Raw genomic sequence first — 22,556 nt, 5'->3', positions numbered from 1 at the left:
CTCGACCTTGTTCTTGCATGTGGCATTGAGCATTTGGAGGTCTTTCCACAGAACCCTCTTCTGTCAGACCATTACCGACAGTGACGGATTTAGCAAATTGGGGGCCCAAGGCGAAAGGTATGTATGGGGCCCCCCCATCCGATCTTTAAAAGAGAACGAAAAAAGATTTTACCGACTGAATGGTTGGATAGGCAGGTAAAGCTAATCTACAGGGAAGTAAAGGTTGGAGAAAAAAACCTTTCCCTTTAAACCCTGCATACACTTCTTTACTCCAAAAGGAAGATGGAAAGCAGAGAAGTGTAGCACTACACAAACTAATAGTCACGATGGAACCAAACAGAGAATAAAGTTTCAGATAACACCTGCCTTTGCCAAAATGCCAGGAAAACCAGCACTGTTTATTGTGTGTGTGTGAGTGAGTGAGTGAGTGAGAGATTGTTCTCCACATCACACGCTTCTGACACAGAGTCCTACTTCTTGACATTTTCTTACAGGTCTTCACACCAACATGATGCGCAGATGTAGGAGCTGTACCTGTAAAATAATAATGATAGTAATAATAAAAAACATTGTCACCAACTAACAATATGGTCTATGAACAAAATTAGCTTCATTCTTATATCGTGAACTGAGAGGATAACAAAAAAACAACAGCAGTCCATCATTGGGATTAAGAAATATTATTTTTTTGTATTGTTAAATGATTACGTTCTCTCTTTTGTGTCTGTCCCTTCCTTTCTCTCCCTCATGTTTCTCTTCCTCTGTATGCCTGTTATTACTCTCTCTCCCTTGTCTTTCTTTCTCTTCCTCTCCTCCTTTTTCTGTTTTTTTCTGCTTCTTTATGACTGTTAGAGTGCTGAGTGTTCCATCTGCTTTTGTTTCTGTCCCTTACTCTCTTCTCCCTCTCTTCCTCCTCATGCATTTGTTTTTTTCTTTCTCATCATGTTCATACCAATCTTACTCTAGTTCTGCTAATAGCCCTGGGCTAGGGCTATTAGCAGAACTAGGCAGTTGACTCACCAAAGCCCCATCATCGACATCATCGTTGTCAACGTCGTCAATAACACTGTCGGTAACGGTGGGCGGTCCTCTTCATCGTCTTGGGTAACGTTGTTATCCTCACCTAGCGCCACTTCACAGCTAGCTAGTTAGCTGCTGCTGCTGCTGCTGCGGTGGCGTGTTCAACGCTGTGGGCGTTCCTGCCTGTATCCCCAGTAGCCGTAAAAAGTGTGTCATCTTTGGCAGCGTTTCTAAATATTTATCGGCGTCTTTTCTTTTTTTTTCTTTTAATTGAGCCGCTTGGATAACTTAGTTTAATTTTTGCTTTTATTCTTGTCTTCTGAATCGTCTCTGTGTAACTTCCAGTCCTCCTGTCACTGTGTGTTTATCTTTTGCGCCGCGCACCGTTACGGACTAGTCCATTTAATTGTGAAAGTAGGGGGTGTAGGGACAGATAACCATGAACTGGACATTTTAACTACTACTTCAACGTATTTCTTAAGAATATTAATACAATTGACCATGCTTTTGAAGCGTTTTGGGCTTCTTTTTTTTTGAGGTTGGTTGGGGGCCCCCCTACTACGACCACTGGTAGGGGACCCCAAGCAGCTGCCTACCTATGCCTCTATGTTAAGACCGCCTATGATTACCGAATAACTTTTGAGTTCATACTACCGGAGTCTACATAGTTAGTCAAATGTCTTTACACCAGATGTCTAACTGACAGTGCTGTAGCTAAATTTAAAGAAGCGATTCCTTCTGCATTTGATTCAATACCATGTCTCAATATAACAGAGGACTCCTGTTCTAACTTTAGCCCGTCCCAGATTGATCATCTTGTCGATTGTGCTACAGGCTCACTGAGAATGACACTAGACTCGATAGCCCCTCTGAAGAAGATGGTGAGGCAAAGGAGGTTTGCTCCCTGGTAGAGTCCTAAAAAGTCCTACAAAGTAGGATGGGAGCCAGAGAAGTCAGTTATCAAGCTCCTCTTTTATGAAACTAGCTTCCACTTTAAGTCCGGGGGGCAGACACAATCACTACAGAACCGCAAACTAAAGCAAACTTCACAAAAGCTTGAAGGCATAAGGCGTTTCACTAATTTGGAAGAATTCAATTAAATTAAATTCAGTTCATTTTATATAGCCCAATATCACAAATTTGCCTCAGAGGGCTTTACAATCTGTACACTTACGACATCCCTGTCCCAGGACCTCACATCGAAACAGGAAAAACTCCCCAAAAATAACCTTTCACAGGGAAAAAAGGGAAGAAACCTTCAGGAGAGCAACAGAGGAGGATCCCTATCCCCGGATGGACAGATACAATAGATGTCATGTGTACAAAATGAACAGAATCACGCTTAGTTTGGCGTAGTAGTCTTAAAACATACAAGAAGGCACTCCGTAATGCCAGAGCAGCCTATTACTCATCAGTAATAGAGAAACATAACAACCCCAGTTTCTCTTTAGCACTGTAACCAGGCTGACACAGCCGTGTATTCCTATAGACCTCAGTAGTAATGACATCATGAGGTCTTCAACGAAAAGATCCTAACTATTAGAGGCAAGATTGATGATCTCTTGCTCTCAACCAGTGACGATCCGTCCTCAAGTGGAGTGGAAACGGCTGTATACCCTGGTGTGTATTTGGATGGCTTTTCTCCCATCAACCTTGACCAATTGTCTTCAACGGTTTCCACTTCTAAACCGTCTACCTGTCTCTTGGACTGCATCCCAACAAGGCTGCTTAAAGATGTTTTGCCTTTAATTGGCACCTCTGTTGGACATTATTAATGTGTCTTTGCTAAGAGGCCAAGTACCACATTCCTTCAAAAGTAGCTGTAATTAAACCTCTCCTGAAGAAGCCCACTCTTGAGCCAGAGGTGTTGGCTAACTACAGACCGCTCTTTAACCTTCCCTTCCTCTCAAAGATCCTTGAGAAAGTAGTTGCAAATCAGTTGTGTGACTTTCTACATCATAATAGTTTATTTGAGGAGCTTTAGAGGGCGGCGGGTCTCACAGATCACCTCATTGTTTATTTACAAAGGCAACCACCCGAGTGGTCTGTTCCCATTCATCATCTGATGCGTCCAATCACATCCCCCTGTCAACCTCTGGTGACCTTCCAGCAGGACGAATGCATACAATAATACAGGACCGAATGGGACACTGGGACAGACGGACGGACGGACGGGCGCACGCACACACACACTTTGATTGTTATCATCATCCTCTTCATGTGTATGAATGACTAATTACAGATAATCTGTAGCATATCATGTTCACACATACAGAACATGGCGCAAAAAACATGCACTCGTACAAACACGATCACAACATGGGAGTCACGTAGACACGTAGACACACACACACACACTAGGGCTGCTCGATTATGGCCAGAAATTATAATCACGATTATTTTGATCAATATTGAGATTGCGATTATTTATCACGATTATTCATGAATTTTAAGAACAGCATCTTTTCATTGCGCTTTAACGTTTAAATGAACAAGAACATTGCTTCCACCTCCATTGTTGTGTTACATTCTGGCTAATATACACGTCTTCGCATCAAAATATGAATAAAATGTTTACCCAAAATATGAATAAAATGTTTACCCAAAGTGTACGACATGTACGGCTCCATTGTTCTGCTTGACCATAGGTCAGTCGTAGTTGCAAAATACTCGACACCTTTGTAGTTCCCCCGATGTTTTTCATACAGTGCAGGTGATGCCTGTTTGGCGAAATAATGGCACGAGGGGATCATGCATCTCTTGTCGAGTGTCTTGACCATTTTTCTGAAGCCTTCATTGCTCACAGTATTCATTGGACACGTGTCTTTGGCCAAATGAAATGCGATTGCAGCCGTTACAGTTTGTCTTTGGGAGGTGGACTGATACGCTGTCGCGCTATGCAGGATCGCGGTTATGATTTTCTGGGTTGACGACGTTGCACATGGACGGAGATTCAGTGCGCTAGCGTTAGCTTTAGCCTTAACACATTCGTCATACTGTGGTTTGTGGTGATTTTTTTAGGTGGTTAAACAAGTTCGTTGAACTTTTTTTGAGGCTGCCGCTGTAGGGTGCACATGCATGACACCCACCATCTCGTTCTCGCCCTTGTGGTTGGCTGACTGTTAGTTGAGGAAGCGCTTGATTTGATGTGTGGCAGAGCAGCATTTTAAAAGGCCAATATCGCTGACGATCATGCTCATTTAATCGTGGCAGCCAAAATCGTGATCGCGATTAAAATTCGATTAATTGCGCAGCCCTAACACACACACTAAGGAGTGTAAACTGGTCATCATGAGAGATGCAGGAATTGAGAGAAAAGTTCCATATAATCTCCCTGTTCCAAATGCAAAACTAATACAAAGCTCACAAACACTTTTTGGCCACAGCCACACACAGCCAAACACACACAATGCTGTATCTGACTAAAACTTAAACTGTTTTGGCGAACTGATGTGAGGAAACTCCACTGAATCACACTGAAAGATGAAACATATTTTGTCACCTCCACTTCCCAGCGTGGTGAAATGGATGCGACGTAGCGCACACAAACACACACTAGGCCGGCCTATATACTTCTGATATGGGGTCAATATATTTAGTTTTCTAGGTTGTTTCGCACATTGACTCTCTGCAGTAAAGTGTCATCTCTCCCACCACAGTGTGAGGAATAAAAATGTCTGACTGAGTTCACAATAACAACCATAAAGCTGTTAAAAAAACTAAAAGATGCTAACTGGAGGGTTCTTCATATGAGAACCCTTTTTGGTTTTCTGGTGGAACCTTTTAAGAAGATGTTACCTGGAACTCTTTCAGAAGGTTCTAACCAGAACCCCACTTAAAAAGGTTATACCTAAAATCATCTGTGAAAGGTACCACCTAGAACCCCTCCCTATGAGAACTTCTACAGAGAAGCCTTCTATAGTGTAATGGTTCCACCCAGAACCCTCCCTGAAGGTTCTATCCAAAACCTTTCTACCTTCTAAGGTTACTAACAAGAACCCACCAATGGGAGTCTACCAGGAAACCTTCAAAGGGGCCAATGCTGATGTAATGCAGCGTAACCCACAATCGTAGATCACAAACCAGTTTTTTGGGGGGGGTTGTGGGATGGAAGGATCTTTTAACATCCATGCTTTCAATCATCCTTAAAATAACTCTTCCAAAAAGGCTTTTAAGGAAATCTTAATGGAACCATTTGTCTTACAAAGAACCCTTGTTTAAAAAAGGGTTCTTGGTAGAACTACAGCATTTCAGGAAGAACCCTTATTTTGAAGAGTGTAGCTACTTTGGAGGGGCAGGGGAGAAGAATGTCTGCCACAGTGTCTGATCTTCTTTTGGCAAGTACGATTCTAATTTGATCCACTTGTTTTCCTCCTCATCCTAATGGACCTCTTACACCTGCTGAATCGATTCATTTCAATAGAAACCAGAAATCAGTCGATTCGCTCTCTTAGCAGGGGCAACGTGAATATGCAAGAATCTTTCATGTCAAGTTAGTGTGGGGCCCTCAACATTGATAAATTAAAAGTGGATTTCTTTGAGCGCCCAATGATTCTCAAAACTACATTGTGCCTGTACAAGCTGTGATTATTGTAATGAGTACGATACAAGAAGGCACGGTTAATTGAAGACACAAATGACATTGCGCTGTGTGGATTATTTCGTTTAAGGGCATCTCCCGTGAAAAAAATTAAAATAAGTGTCTCAGACGAGACTGTTGGCCAACGTGCTACATGTAGACTCAGTCCGAGAATGCAAACATACAGTAGCTTTAACTCCAATTACGCGTCACTTTATCCAGAGACGGTCACACAGTTGATCGGCGTATTTAAACTGAAAATAACACTTCTGCTTGAAGAAACAAGGGGTTTAGCATTTTTGCTCGGAGCAAACTTGGGAGTAGATTTAAAAAAACGGGGGGAAGGGTTCCAAAAATCAACAGATATGGCCAGTAAGCGCACTTCTCGGGCTCGCAAATGTTTGAGTGATTCTTGCATTCCTGAGCAACTACACCAATGCTTACCCCACTTATTTTCAGGTAATAAAAGCCTAATCGTAGACCATGGATTTGTGCATCACATGTTTAATTTCCCTACATTACACAGACAGGAAAAGCTTGACCAAGTAGCTGGAGATACAAGTTTTAAGACTTGAAATACTCTTGTTGCAGTCGACTGATTACTACAGCTAGACATCCAGAGTGCAACAGAAGAAGAGGACGCAACTAGGCCAGGGTTGTGAGGGGTCAACAGCACGCTGCCTGTAAAACAGATGAATATATCTCTTTATTTCTACATAGAAAAGATAGTAAGATGTTGCACATGAAGACACAGCCAGGCAATATTAGTAAACTTATTTTACAGGACAGAAGACAGGAGCAAAAACCAGATGCCAAACCTTGTAAACGCTCGTACTCTTTTGTGTCCAGTTTTACGGCCATTGGACGCCTTTAAATAACCTATACGTGATATACTACTTCTGGGGCATTTATACAACCCGACTGACACAGCGAGCATTGCTTGTGCAGGAACATACGTTTATAAGTTTCACACATTTTAACAAGGTTTCCATCCGTCACCGGTACAAACCAAATACCTGTAAAAGCTAAATGATGAGCATTAGCAGGTGGATGAATGTGCTCCTTTTTCCCATTTCTAAACAGCCTCTCACAAACCGGTGGGCAAAGGTCCAGGGCAAGCCTTCAAACAAGTGTGTGTGTGTGTGTGTGTGTGTGTGTGTGTGTGTGTGTGTGTGTGTCTTTCTTTTATCTACAGCCCATTCAAATCAATGACCACTTAAATTGTTGTTCGACTGTCTATCTGTCTATGTTCAAATCTATGTAACGAATTTGTCGCAAATCTTTTTTATCCCGGACTGAAGCACAGTGCAATTTGTAATGTGTCCCAATGAGCACCAGGAAGATCATCACTTAAGCATGTCAGATCACATAATTCTTAAAAATATCCAATGTACTTGATTTAGCCGTGTGTCTCCTTTGCTAACTTTTGTGTAGAAACATGTGCAATTAGTCGACGAAGCTTTGCTACCCTCGATACTCTGCACCGGAAATACCAGTAGGTTAAACCTGTTATTAATATCATTCATTAGTATTTTATAGACGTACATATTTTAATCCCTGTCACGTTGTTCCGGCCTGCCGCCACCTCCTCCTCCTCCTCCTCCTCCTCCTCCTCCTCCTCCTCCTCCTCCTCCTCCTCCTCCTCCTCCTCTTTCCCAAATAGCGGCTGGGTTGAGCAGTCAGCATCCCAGTTATAAATTATAGTAAAGACCGCTGTAATGCTTTGTACCCTCGGGGCTGCGTGTGCGCGCTCCTGCAGCAGAACACGGCAGGTTAAAGAGCGCTGTCACAATTTTTGCTGCAGGAGAGCGCGCACACAAACAGCCTGAAAGAGATGAGCAATAAATGAGCATTAAGAAACATCGATGCTGGTCTGTTGCCGTCATCGTGCTTCAGGAAACTCAAGTCGGGAACAGAGAAGCGTCACAGCACTGCCCCGGACCAACAACACTGTTCCCACTGAAACGTTTTCTTTACTTTTTAGTTATTGGCTTTTACTTGTAATTCGTATTGGTTCCTACAAACACTCTCCATCAGGGGCGTCATTAGGCCTATTTTAGGGGGGCTACAGAATGTGGCTGTCGGTAGTTTTAACGAGTGTTACCTGCTTACATGCAGATTTACCTGTAAGTCCAGGTAGTTACAGAATGTGTCTCTGTAGTTGTTAACGAGTGTTACCTGCTTACATTCAGGTTTACCTGTAAGCCCAGGTAGTTACAGAATGTGTCTGTCTGTAGTTGTTAACGAGTGTTACCTGCTTACATTCAGGTTTACCTTTAAGTCCAGGTAGTTACAGAATGTGGCTGTCGGTAGTTGTTAACGAGTGTTACCTGCTTACATTCAGGTTTACTTGAGGCAAATGAAAGGGAAGTTAGAAATTGAGCCACTCCATTGAGCGAGTGTGAACAAGCGAATACGAAATACAAGAAATAACTATCGACATCGCTCTATTCTTTGCATTAATATAGATTATATTTTTTTCCATTGAATGGTATATTTGACACTGAACTAGTTCATCTCTATTTCAGTGATAGTGTCCAACTGAGCATAAAATATCACTGACCCTGAAATTCTGTCTCTTGTGTTATCATATACTGAATGAAGCAAAACTACAGAGCAAAATCACACTATTTCTGATTACACCAATCTATGAACTGTCAGAAACAATGGCTATCAGGGGCGCCAAGAAAAATTTGCTGCGCGCTGACACTCCCCTTGGGGCTTAGCCCCCCCTTTCTTGGAATCCTACAAACGCCCCTGCTCTCCATCCATCTGATACTGGCCCGGCCCGTCTGTCATATTTTAAAAGTCAATGTGGCCCCTGAGCCAAAAAGTTTGCCCACCCCTGGACTAAAGCCAGTGATCAATGAAGCGGGCTGACGCCTACGAGCTCCCTGTATCAAACGTATAATGGTCGAGGCGATGCCAAACCAATACTTCTTAGAGCAGTCATATTGGATTTAATTGAGATACAATTTTGTTATTAAAAAATGTGAAGAACAATTTCAATTGGCTCTTATTATATATAAGTTATATTTTTTCAGACAATGTTTTATCTTATGGATGAAATTGTGCACAATTTTCATCTTTTCCTTATTTTTTGACTTGTCGACTGGTCTAAATTAAGACTTCCGTTTCAACGTCAAAGGAAATTATCCGTAAGGAAAGCAGCCGTACTTTCTCGCTGCTTTCATCCCTGGAAGAGGAAACTTGGGTGAAGCAAAGCACTTAACTGTCACACGGTTTCCCAGGCTCAGGGAACATGGGACAATTTCTTCTGGCAACAGCATTAAGAAATAATAGGATGTCTTGGACAAAAGATATACTTGCGGACAAGATTTATTTATAGCTGGGAGAGGAGAGGCAGGGAGACGAGGAAGGGTCTGCATTGTTCCAGCTGTCCGTGGTGGAAACTTCACTGTCGCTGGTGGAAGACCAAGTGATAACCCAGCGAGTGCACACACACACACACAGTGGGGAGTGGTTGCATTCCCACCCAGCACATCAGCACAGGCAACAATAGAGCTGCAAGCTTTTTAGCTGAGACGAAGAATCTCAGAGAGATGTTCTTCTGTTCTGTCTTGACTCTAATTCCATTGTTTCATTTTGGACATTTTTACTTTGACAGCACTAAATAGTAATTTGATGGAAAATAAATGGTTAACTCAAAGTGTATTTACTAGCTTTCTGGCCTTCATCGATAAATGGAGTTTGCAAATACACCCCTGTTAATAACAAAGAAATACGGTATATTTCATATACATAAAAAAAACATATGTACAAAAACTACATTCTCTAGTACAGCGGTCGCCAACCCAACCGTCGGTTGGTACCGAGTCGCACAGAACGAGTGAATGAGAATTTTTTTTTTTTTTTTATCATAGTCGGAAAAAAAAAATATTTTGAAAAAGGACCGGATACCGACTGTGCATCTTAGTCTCTCAAAAGGTCACGAAATACGTCGCACATCTCAAGAGGTCACGTATTACGTATAAGTAACCTCTTGAGAAAAGCTAGCGAGTGAAAGCAAACCCACAAGCCAGAGAAAATTAGTAAAAAAAACAGACGTCTTTGGAGAGCTTCTTTGTGAAGCAGGTTTTCTGCAATGACAGCGACGAAAACTAAGTTACGGAGCAGACTGGACGTAACAAACACACGTCGGGTGTCATGGTCTCCCGTACCCTGAGATGGCACCGGTGTTACAGTGTTACAGGCGACCCTGTTAACTGGCGACTTACAGCCGAACGTGTCCGTTGTTGTCGTAGTTACGCCAGCTTTTTGGAAAAAAGGACGAGAACACGTAGCTGTCCTCGTGAATACCGCACTGTTTATTTTGTGTATGACATATATATATATATACATTTTATATGAGGGGATTTAACACTGTATTGAAAAATGTAACAATGCGGCATTCACGAGGACAACTACGTGTTCTCATCCTATTTTCAATAGCTGCAGTAACTACGTCGCCAGTTAACACGGTCGCTTGTTAAACCGTAACACCGGCTCGTTGCAGATAAACAAGCTCAGGGCTCCTACTAATTCGGCGTCATGGTGAGTTGTATTTTTATGCACTATATGCCGGTCGTATCATTTTATTACGTCATATTTATCGACCACACTATGAAGGCCGGTCCGTGAAAATATTGTCTGACACGAAACCAGTCCGTGGCTCAAAAAAGATTGGGGGCCGCTCCCCTAGATGTATCACATGACACTTGCCTATTTGTTTAAATACTGCTTATAATGCGAAATAGAGGGTGCTCAAGAAACTACAGTTTGCAGTTTTAGAATTCAGCATTAATCTGTGTTACTAATGTTTGCTATTTAGAAAAAAAATAAACATTTAAACTGTTCAGGGTCTTCGTTTTCTCCAGGAGTGAGGCTGAGTGTGGGAGGACTAATGATGCAGTAATTAAAGCAGGCGCCAAGCTCCATCGCCACAGCAGCTTGCTGAGGAGTAACACTCAACGCTGTGCAGCTGGCCCTCTGTTTGCATCTGAGGGAGGAAAACAGCATGTGCGTTTTGGATGCGGCCCGACGACTGCCAATGGCCACACTAAAATAATAACCCCATGTACTGTGCGGTTACACCGTCACTCTTACACAATCTGCATGCTCAAGTGTAATAAACGCAAAGCTGAAACTCTTTGGAGTGCCTTGTGACATAACAGGAGCTATCAAGCTATTTTAGGAGTGACAGAGGGCCAGTAGTGGGACCGTATTAGAGTGTGTGTGTGTGTGTGTGCGTGTGCGTGTGCGTGTGCGTGTGCGTGTGCGTGTGCGTGTGCGTGTGCGTGTGCGTGTGTGTGTGTGTGTGTGTGTCTGTATGTATGTATTGTTCTAATAGCGTACATCTTGGCTTGCCTTAAATGGGAACCAGAGAGGGTATTAAACAGTCAAATACTGAAGTTCATTGGGAGGGAGTTTTCCATTATGGCTTGGTGGGTTGTTGAGAGAAACCAGACGTAGTCCTGAGTGACGGGAGACACTTTTGAGCAATGATATATAAACACGCCTTTTCATGACAAATGTATGTTTACAAGCAAATATTACTGGATATTTATAGAAGCACGGCATAACATCATCCGGATGTTCTGACCGAATGCCCAACTCCAGAGCAGGAAACAGTGTGCATCTCCTAAGTCTTCAGACTTCTGGACTTCCTGGATCTTGGCTGAGTACATTCTTTAAAGAGGGTTCTCTGCCATATTACTATTGTATCTGCTGTATTGGGTCTACTGGATTGCTAGTCTGTACTGTCTTACTTATCTGAACTGTTTGAGCTGCACTCTAAAAAGAGTATTTCAGTAGTAGTTGAAGTAATGTACATTTTTAAATGAGTCTCAATCAGATTTCTGCTTTAGTGAAGTCAATCTACTTTTGTGCATTATATCAATTTGAATGTACACGTTGTTCCCTTAACCTACTATTCTCATTTCAGTGAAAGCAAATCAATTAGGGTTCTCTTGTGTTGTGCGTCTGACGTCATGACGTCCACATCATTTCCAGATTTTTCCTCGTCGAGACACCATTTTTTCATGTGAAGGTGACTTGGATCAAAGGTAAGTCTAGTGCTAAATTTTGTTTTGTATGTACAAATAATGTAATATGTCATATATAAAATGTAACCACCTAAATTAAGTTACATTGTGTTAAGCATTAAGTCACTAAGTATTTAGCTAGCTAGTAAACTGACAAACCAAACCAGCCCTCGTCATGCTAACGTTAGCATGTTTTATAATAACATTTATCAAGCATTTTACTCGTTTTGTGTTAAACCTTTCGTAACATTTATAGCCTCGGTGTACTTTCACCGGCAAGTAACCTAGCTATTCAAATTGCTATTATGTTCTTGCCCTGCTGCAATGCCAGTTAGCATATTGCTAGCGAGCCTGTAGCATGAACAAGCTAGCGGTTAGCTAAATATCAAAGCAGGTGGTAGCTTGCTTGCAGACCGTAGGTTTATGCGGGTGGGACTCGTGGTTCAAGTTGCTTATTTGTGTTGTGTACTGGTGTAGCTTCTTATTGGCACATTAGCGCATCAATAATGAGCTGGGTAAGGCTTACATTAGCTTGCCCCCAAGCGAATTACAGGTAGGCTGCGGTGATAAATACTCGCTGTGTGAAAGCGCCACAGTGATGGGTTGCGGTGGTTAACGTTAAGGTACGCGATACCCAGCTCAGTATTGCTGTGCTATTGTGCAAATAAGCTGCTGTATTGTTTGTTAGCTGCTGTTAAGTCTTCTCACTTGGTCCTAACAAACTAGTACCTGGTGGGGTAATGAATAACACAATTTAACTGTTTACGCAAGTGTCAATGTCCTCTCCCCTTAATATTAATGTTTTGAATTTTTCTTCTCAGGATTTCTTTCCCTGACTGGTGGAACACAACTCATTGGACTATCTAAGGTAAGGTATACTCTTAAAATAAAGTGCTATTGACAAGGCAGTAATGTGGCTCTATTTAATTTGAACGGTTACAGTAAATGATTGTTAAAGGGACTGTTTCATTGAACAGTCATTGAACTCTGCTGCGTCTTGTTTTAACATTAGCAGATTTATTTTTGAAAACAATCAATTATTACATAGATCTGACTTAAATAATTTGTATTAATCTAACTTGTTAATTTAATTTGAGAACACTTAATTAATTTGTGTGTTACCAATTGAAGTAATTCAATTAAGTTGGTCCAACTATTCTCTTTTTACAGTGTGTGTTAGCTCTGAGCTGTGATTTTTGCTTTTACTCAAGTGACTAAAACACAACTAAACCAGCTAGGGTTTGAGTATTTGTTCTGTAATCCAAGTCTACCAGAGACTTGGCTCTATTTTACTTTCTACCTTGAGGTAAACGGACCTTTCTCCTTAAGCAGTTTTGGCAAGAATTACATATTCTTGTAAAACTGAAACATCAGAGCAGTGGTCACCAACCTTTTTAAGCCCAAGATCCCTGACCTCTGCCTTGGTGACAGGCAAGATATACCTATTGAGGCATTGAGAGAAAAACACTGTCCAGACTGTACTTACAACTTGAGGCTTTTTATTTGGCCTCATTGTGATTGAATGAAATCAAACACTTTCAAATTGATGTGACCAAGAACACACTAAATGACTTAATTTCAGTGCAACATAAAAAGTAAATTGTTTGTTAACCGCACACAATATGAAGAAGAGAAAACACATTTGCAATGAGCAGGCTGGATGAACTAAACTACCAATATTAATGTTGTATTTATCAACTGAAGCTACAACACAACACTGATAAAATTCTCAGTCAGTGCAACTAATGTAAGTTCAGTTCAGCTCTGTGTCCCATCACAATGCCATCAGAAGTCATGCGACTCCAGTCAGTGTGATGGCTGTGACTGAACGCTGCCTGTGAGCTTGTAGTTGGGCTCATAAGCATAGACAGTCAGTCTGAGGCAGTCTGTGAGCCGGCTCCTGGATTTTGATTTGGTGATTTTCTGAACTCCTCTTACGCAGTTTTCGGGACAAATTTGGCATTCATGAAAGTTTTTCTCATCTGGGCTTCGTTCTGAACTTAGCTTTTGTTTTGAAGGGCAACAGCTGAAAAGCCGATCTCACGCAGGTAGGACCTGGCGAGTCGCCAAGAATCTTGGCCGTTGCGCATGCGCAGGCGTAACCTGTTAACGCCGTAACATCTCTCAGTGGATGTCCGCACACCACCTGAAAATTAACCCTGACAAAACTGAACTACTTCCTTCCAGGAAAAGGCTCTCCCAACCACGACCTGACTATTACCTTCAACAACTCAGTGTTGGCCCCGACTCTGACTGCCAGGAACCTCGGTGTGACACTCAACAGTCAACTCTCCCTGACTGCCAACATTACCGCAAAAACACGCTCCTGTAGGTACATGCTGTACAACATCAGGAGAATACGACCCCTTCTCACTCAGAATGCGGCACAGTTTCTGGACCAGGCTCTGATCATCTCGCGACTAGACTACTGTAACTCCCTCCTGGCAGGTCTACCTGCTCATGCCATTCAACCTTTACAGCTCATCCAGAATGCAGCCGCTCGACTGGTCTTTAACATCCCGAAATTTACCCACACTACTCCGTGACCTTCCGTGATTATTAGACCTGCAGTCTAATAATGCTTACAATCACTTATTGATAAAAAAATATAAATATGCACAGCAGCAGCATGAAAGTGCTACATAAACTTCTGACAGTCACCGGAATTCGATTTTGATTCGAAACTTGAGTTTATGGTCTCAATCGCTAGTTTCAAGTCTTCTTCAATACAGCATGATGCTCATTTAGTAAAGTATGCTTCATTTAGAGTCAAATAGACCATAAAGCAGGGTATGCTTTATGGCGGGGCTACCTTGTGATTGACAGGTCGCTATGCCTACAAGAGAACACCAAGTCACTGCAACGCCGTCCAGATATGGTCACTTCCGTTCACTGGTTGCAAAAAGGTAAAGATGGCGATGGACAAGTTTTGAAACTCAAAACAATGGGTGACGTCATGCTGACTACATCCACTTCTTATTTACAGAAAGAGATTATATATAGCCTCGCAATATATTGAATTGTAAGCCCTTTATTGTCAGGTACTCTTCTCAACCAACATTCCTGATGCCGCCAATTGCAGCACCATGGTTACATTGTTCCCCTAATTGGCACAGGTTACTGTGCGATACACCATGCTGCATTCAGATAACACACTTAATAACTACTTCAGAGGTGTTAAACATCTGACTTTAATGAGCCTTGTTAATTACTATGGCTAATGCAACTATGGCTGAAGAGGGTTACCTACACTGAAAAGGAAAGATCCAAAAAGAAATGTTTGCAAAACAAATGAAAACAACTCGAGCAGACTTGATGCCTCCATCGTATATCAATTCTCATGCGGACTGGAACCCCATACCCTGTTTTACCCTCAGGGAATCTTATGGGGCTGGGTGTCCCCCACCTTTGGATTTTCCCATTCTGGCTCTCTTGGAGTGAACCCAGGGTTAGTCTGCTCTGCGTAGAAATGCTCCCACCCTTATCTAGGCTCAATGGGGCACAGCGACCCGACTCAGCACCTTGGCGATACAGCTCAGGACAAAAAAACAGCAGATGTACCGAAAGAATAAAAAGATACATGCAAAGACGCATACGAGCACACTGTTCAGTTATACGTTGACGGACATGTGTCGGACATTAAGGGGAAGAACTGGAGGAAAAAATAAAACTATGTTTTCTCTGATGAAACACGCAATGTGAGGCTTACCAAGGGAACTCAGCAGCTATATATTTTGAAAAGGGGTGAGGGTTTGATGGTGCAAATGACAATAATGCCGATGCACAGACTACTGGCTGGGCTAGCTAGCTCGCAGGTAATGTTCTAAAGATTGTACATTATTTTGTTAAATAAAGCGTTACGGAGGAGGTCAAAGTTACCTAAAATGTGCGGCATGAATCTTGTGGTATTCCCTAATTCCTTCGGTATTTCCCATTCAGATGAATGCGAAAAAAAGGACAGAGATGACTTTTTCGGAGAGAGCCAACTTGTGTGACAGGCTGGAACAAGCAAGAATTCCATCAACACTACTGTGTGAAGAGAACAAGCACTGAGTGACGCAGACACCTAGGGCTCTTCAAAAACCCCACCATGCAAAAGCTGCAATTCGCTGGTTATTGTGTGATGTGGTTGGATATACAGATTGCAACATTCATGACATTCGTACACTGTTATCACCACTAGGGTTGCACGGTGTACCGATACTAAAAACGTTCAAAACGATATCAAACATATTTGTAATTTGTTCTGTGCGCATTTGTAAATCGTTGTTTGCATTTGTAAGTCTCTCTGTGTGCATTTGCAAATATTGAGACTGATCTGACCCCACAACAAGCTGGTAAAAAGGGAACCATACAGATGTTTTATGTATTACTATTATAGATAAATATACCAGTATCGTATCATATTTGTGGTATCGTATCGTAAGTATCGGGTATCTTGATATTTATGGCGGGTATCGTATCGAAGTTATAATTTTGGTATCGTGACAGCCTATAGCAAGATATTAATGAAAACTACATGGTGGCATCATAGCATTGATTATACACGGCTATATAGGCCTTTTGTCCATATCTGACCAGATGACTACATAGCTCCTTTCATAAGTATGAGCAATTGTAAAGTTCATATTTTATCTTAATTCATGGAATAATTATTTTCCCTTCACAAAAAAAAAAAAAGAGATCCACCCTCAGGCCTCCACCAGCATGTAGCCATTTTGCATCAATTGTGTTTCATTTAGTACACGTGTGTGCATTGTGACCGCATGATCACATAGGCTGGTCGTTAAACTAGGCTAAGGCTACTCGTGTTGGGCTGTATATAGGTGAGCTTAAGGTGTGCATCATGTTTATAATCACATGTGCTTACCTGTCGTTCTTTGAACTCTTTGAAAAGTTCAGGGTGTCTGTCTGAAAGGTGCTTTGCCATGTTTGACGTGTTGCTCCCTGGTCTGAGTGGCTTTGAAACACTGTCCGCAATGTAGCCAAAGTACTTCCAGATTTCACTTCTGGCATCTTTTTTTTTTTTTTTACAAAAAGCCGATGACGATCGGCAAAAGTTCCGGCACTTGATTCCATGTCACTGTTCGTGTGTGAGCGCAGCCCCGCCCCCTTGCAGTCAACGCGCTGGGCACCATGACAGGGGCGGAGCAGTGAGTGCAGTGCGCTCTGGTCGCGCGCTATTTTTAAATAAGTATCGATATTAAAAATATACAAAACCGTATCGTTTTGAACGAAGTGGTACTGCGGTACCTTTTTAGAATCGGTACACCGTGCAACCCTACTATAGGCTAATACTAATATTAATGCCATTTGTTAAGTGTTGAAAAAGTTGGGCAGGAACAAGCTGGTAAAAAGGTAACCATACAGATGTTTTCTTTATTACTATCATAGATAAATATATCAGTATCGTATCGTATTTGTGGTATCGTATCGAATTCTGGTATCGTAAGTATCGGGTATCGTGATATTTATGGCAGGTATCGTATCGAAGTTATAATTTTGGTATTGTGTCAACCCTACTGTATGGTGCTATATAATGATGAAGAACAGTTTAATTTTCGTTCCAAACTCAGCTCTTTTGTTTCCCTTTTTGAAATTCTAAGTCTGTGTTATGACAGGATGGAAGAGGGCAGAGTGGAGGGAGGGGGAGAAAACCAAAATAGCATCATCTGATCTTTCTTTCATAAACCTTTCCACTCCTGCAGCGACGGACTTGAGCGGACTTTTGGCAGGAGAAGAGAAACAAAAATCAAGCGAATCAGATGAAGTATTTAGTCAGGGTCTTAAACTGAAACAAGATAAAGGAAACTGGAGAAAACACAGAGAACTCAGTAAAGACTTGATAAGATAAATGAAGTCCTTTTCACGTCGCCTGCATATGGCATTTCATCCTCGACACAGCATCCTGTCCCGCATCACATATTTAGACCGCAACTGCCAACGCTATAAATACATATGCCCCGAATGCTCAATTACATTATTCAGTTAGGGAATTCACTGCCACCAGCCATGTGACTGAAGGCTAAATCTAGTTTGTATGCCGGCCGCAGTAACATCTTCCCATGTTTTTACTAGGAGAGTAGATTTGGAACCGCACCGCTCTATCCACTATGACATGCAAAGGATTACATTACGTCTGGTAATGACAAAGACCACTCGAACCACACTTCCAGAGTTTGACGCTTTTCCTGCTCTGTGCTACGTTTAGTGGTGGAAACATGGCCTACAATATTATTATTATTATTACAATAGCCCGAGCTAAAGGAGCCGTCAGAGGACAGGAGACACTTGATGACAAGGAAGTTTGAAGACCGAACCCCCCAAGAGGGACCTACTGCACAACACTCAGAGTGTGTGTGTGTGTGTGTGTGTGTGTGTAATCAAAAGGAGAGTGGTTGTAATTAAATGAAAACCACGCCAGACGGCGTTCAGCGCCTGTGGAAAGCCATCGTTGGGAGAATGCAAGCAACAGCGAGCAGCCGCTCAGCGCTAAGCGCTGGCCGGAGAGTCGGCATCCGAAACATTCAGGTTGATCCTGGGAAGTCTCCTCAAGTCATGATGGGATCTCCGTCAGCGAGCAAGCTTCAGTTACCCCTTAGAGATCACATAGTGGACGAGGACACTCGATTCACACCTACAGTTTGTTTTCTCTGGGCTGCGCCGCAGTGGAAAAAAAGTGAACTTTGTTATATTTGTGTCTGATTTATTTAGGTTTAGACTGCACAAACACAAGCAAACCAAAGCTTGCTGTAAACACAACTAGCAAGGACTAGGAAGTTTTGGGTGGTGGAAGACCTTAAATCAACTGTATTAGAGTCCTGTGGAGCATGTTCACCGCAGGTACTTGGATTGTAGGCGGCGCCTGGCATTCAGCACTCAAGCGTTTTGTTAATAAGATTTTCTCAAGCACAAACTCCACCAATCAAAACTTTCCATTCCAAAGCCCGGAGCTGGTTTGACGATACAGCAGACTGCGAGCGCACGTCAAGAATTAACCGCCGTCCTCTTTGAGAATTAAAACCTGCAGCTCAGGCATTGCGGTGCGGTCATAAACCAAAGACAAGAAGCACTCCAGAGCTCTCTGAACGCGTTTCGGACGCGAGCATTCCCACTCCATTGTTAACTACGTCTGTTCTTCAGGTGCATGTGAATGACATCAGTTGAAAGGAAATAAAGAGGAACCCAAGCTGTTGCCTTGCAAATGCAATTCCACGCCTAAACGGAACATTTCAGACGGAGACAGGTGCCATCAGATAGACAGTAAAAAAAATAAAGAGGTTTCTTTGAACTTTAAAGCATGTAAAGATCTTCGAAGAGAAACCCACAACTTAAACATAAACCTGGAAATGAGCATGAACTGTCCCCTTTAATTGGTTCACTATGTTAAACTGTGTACCACAAGCTGACTTTGTACCAGGAATCCTGCGGGACCCACGGGAACGTTGCAGTGCATTTTCCACCGTGTCTACAGGATGGGAAATGGATAACAAGGCAAATGCTGGGGAGCAAACATCCCAAGGCTTGGGAGGCCTTAATGTTTAGCTAATGTATGTTTAAGATTCATTGTCCCAAGCCGTTGTGCAGTTTTGTCGTAAATGGCACATGGTCAACATGAAACAGTCTTTGCTTAAAGGATGGCCAGTTTAAAAACACGGGAGAGCGCAATGTTTGCAGCCATAATGACATTCGGAGAAGGATGACCGTTTGCGTTGCTTTAGATGTTTTTTCAAACGATACCCGGAGTCGGAGAAAGTTCTATTGGCTCAACAACACAATGAGTTTTGATCACCGTGCACAGGCCACGTGAGCGCATTTCAAAACTAGCGCAACGGATTAGAGATTATTTTCCATATGAATAAGTAACAGTGTCAGAGAAAGACCCAGACAAATAGGATTACAAGCAGACATTTAACTGGAACAGCAGTACTGGGAGACTTAATTGAAGCAGAGTTGGTGGTTAGTCCAGTGGCCTTCGGCACGGAGCTGTGATGCAGTTTATAAACCCACCTTAAAACTAAGACCCTGTACGTTTGATGCATAAACTTATTGAAATCAGTTTGTTATAGTCTTCGAATAACAAATGCTGAAGTTATATTTGCTGAAACTTTGGAGTGGGCATGAACAATCAATGGGACAGGATTTCTGCTATACTTTTTTTCATAACAATAAATGGGTTTGTTTTTAAGTACGCATAAATATTTGTGCTATTTCTGCTTTCTACATAGTATTCCTTTAAACCCAAACCACCACAAACAAAAAAAAGTACTTTGCCACATGGCGACCAGTTCCATTTAAAAACAGACACTCACAATTCTTGCTGCAACCCGCAGGGTCCAAACTCCCAGAGGCCATAACAGCATATGATGATAACACAGTCAGCGTCGGCCGAGGTTAAACTTATTGATCAACCCTTGAACATTTGTCCACAGTCGCCTCCTTCTCTTCCTCCTTCTCCCACATCCTTGATCAACAAGGACAGGAGGGGGGGTGGTATACATAAATCTAGGCATATTGCACATTTAAGGCTTTAATCAATACTTGCAGAGTGGCACTCCTTGTCCAAACACTTGCGCGGCTGCATGTTAACTGGCTGTTTATAGCCATAATGGCTGTAAACACAGGAGCCTACAGACCATGTAATGCGTGTCGCAGTGGGCAGAGGAACGTTTGGGATCTGGGAATAGAACTCCAGAAGGGGCCCGATGCTTTTCACATGGTGTCTTGAGAGGACCAGGCGTCAGACAGAATAGTCTCCCCGGTGGACCCGACAGCGGGGAAAAGGCAGTCCACAAAGACTTCATTGAGCTTGTGCGCGCATCATGAGGGGCGCCAACACACTGCGGACCGCCTCATGTATGACCAGCAGAAGGAAACACACTCTAATGTGCATTTTTGCTCGTCTGTAAGAAGCCTGGTGGGGAGACCAACAAAAGTTTTACAAAAAAAGATTACAAGACACCAAAAGTGCACTGCTTGTGTGAGAAACGGGCTATTTATAGGCTTCCTCTAGTGAGGGAGACCTTGTGTTTGTGATCAGCTCCTCACACAGGGGAGAGGGGAGGGAAGAAGAAGAAGAAGAAGAAGAAGAAGAAGAAGAAGAAGAAGAAGAAGAAGAAGAAGAAGATGCTTTCTATAGACACAGAGTGACCCAAAGTGCTTGAACTTCTGAGGGGTGACTGTAACGGTGCACTTCCTGCTGTCGTTTGGTGCCACTATGCCAAGTTGGAGCCTTGACGCAGAAACCGCAAGGAGTCCAAATGCATTCTGGAACAGCCCATGAATCACTCAGCAACCTGCACAGACTATCCTTAGAAGGACCAGCACACCTAGTTTCACACAGAGCTTTCTCCAGCCAAGCAAAGCGGCTTTATCTAGAACGAACATTTGAATGTGGCTCACAATGATGCAAATGGACGTTGGTGAGTTTTACGATCTAAATTGGCATCAGTGTTACTGTCTACTACTGAATACTGGAGGACAGCTCTGACATGAAGGTAGGGGGGGGGAGACATCAGCTACCCACACACACACAAATCTAGCAAGCAGCGTCTCCAGTGATGCAATGGGCAACAACAAAAATACTTATGGCAATAATACCACAAGGCAAGCAACCACAAACATCAGCAAACTTCTGTTGCACATTTAAAGTGGTACAGGGTTTGTGCTTCCCTAATGGAAATTGCTTTAAACTTAAGGGGAGTGCGGTGGTACTTGCTGTGATAGACACAATCACACAACAAATGTGAGGTTTTCTCTGCAAAAGGTAAAACTGCCAAGTTACAGATTGGCTAACAGAATAAATACACTGCAACAGTAACGGCCTGCACACATTTTTACATTGCCATTCATACGGAACAGGCGGAGGACATGGGAGAGAGAAAATACGTCACTGCTCGTGTAAAGAGGACGTAACACAAGGAGCTAGCATGTGTCTGTATTGGTTACATGCGAGGCCCATGTGTGCATGCGGCAGAATCTAGAGGTGTTGAGGCGACCGCACGCAACTCGCGACCAGCGGAGACGTTATTTAGCAAACCTATGTTGTTGGTGGTATGACATGAGATTTGAAAAAAAGACAACAAACATTGGCGTCCATCAGTGGAGAAACTCACATCCTCGAACAGAGATCCAACGTTGGCTGTCACTAGCAGTATTCCTGTCCCTTGCGCTGCTGTCATCTTCCCTGCCATAATTCTCTCTCGCAGGTGGGTAGGGGGGGACCTGGAATAGCTGGGACTTTGCGGGTAAGGAGCGGGCGGTGGGGGGGGACACACAAACAAAAAAAACAGAAGCAAACAGAAGCCGGAGAATGTCTCGCGAAAGTGGTTACAACACTGTACGGTATTTGCTAATGAAGCCGGGGTTGAAGCGGCTCGGCTGGAGCATATTTTTCAGCAGCGGCCGTGCATCTGCGAGGAGTTGCTTTTGCAGTTGACGATCTGTTGGCGGCGGCGGGTTTGCGTGCGGTTTCACGTACTACTTTATCGTTTTCAGAGCCATCGCAAAAGTTCCCGTTTAAATCCACGGCGAGTGCCCGGGGGCTCTGGCTTATTCCAGCGACGAGTGTTTATCCCCCCTCAGCTTTAGTGCAGCGTTAAAAGTCTCTCTCCGAAAGCAGGACTCTTTGCCAGGACCATTTGCTTTGCAGTCTAGAGAGGATAGGCTGGAGTCCTACGCTGCTCTGACGTCACCGTGCCAATGGAAACACGGGGCTGTCTTAAAGGGCCAGCGCGCCGTAAACACCGCGGCTGCGTCCCTCACTTTACGGCGTCCATTATCGGACACAACCATGGTGAATGTTTTAGAATGGGCAACCCACTTTTTTTATGTAAGCTTTATCCACGTCTCCTGCTATTACATTTGCTATAGAGAAAACGACATGGACTGTTGAAGTGCTTCGCATAAATAAT

The 22,556-nt window shown here is 42.9% G+C and overlaps 1 protein-coding gene across 1 annotated transcript in view; it reads right to left on the bottom strand.

Annotated features, from left to right (window-relative positions):
- The window catches only part of LOC117743862 (inositol polyphosphate-5-phosphatase A), a 132,500-nt gene extending 110,194 nt beyond the window's left edge, over positions 1–22,306 (bottom strand). Inside the window, exon 1 of the mRNA XM_034551764.1 lies at positions 21,759–22,306. Within this exon, the coding sequence (XP_034407655.1) occupies positions 21,759–21,836 (78 nt within the window). The 5' untranslated portion in view covers positions 21,837–22,306. The remainder of the gene's footprint in view (positions 1–21,758) is intronic.
- Between the last annotated feature and the right edge of the window lie 250 nt (positions 22,307–22,556).

Source organism: Cyclopterus lumpus, chromosome 15 (genome assembly GCF_009769545.1).
Source record: "Cyclopterus lumpus isolate fCycLum1 chromosome 15, fCycLum1.pri, whole genome shotgun sequence".
Classification (NCBI taxonomy): Eukaryota; Metazoa; Chordata; class Actinopteri; order Perciformes; family Cyclopteridae; genus Cyclopterus; species Cyclopterus lumpus.
Note: the sequence above shows the minus strand (reverse complement) of the source record. Positions and strands in the feature narration are given on the sequence as shown.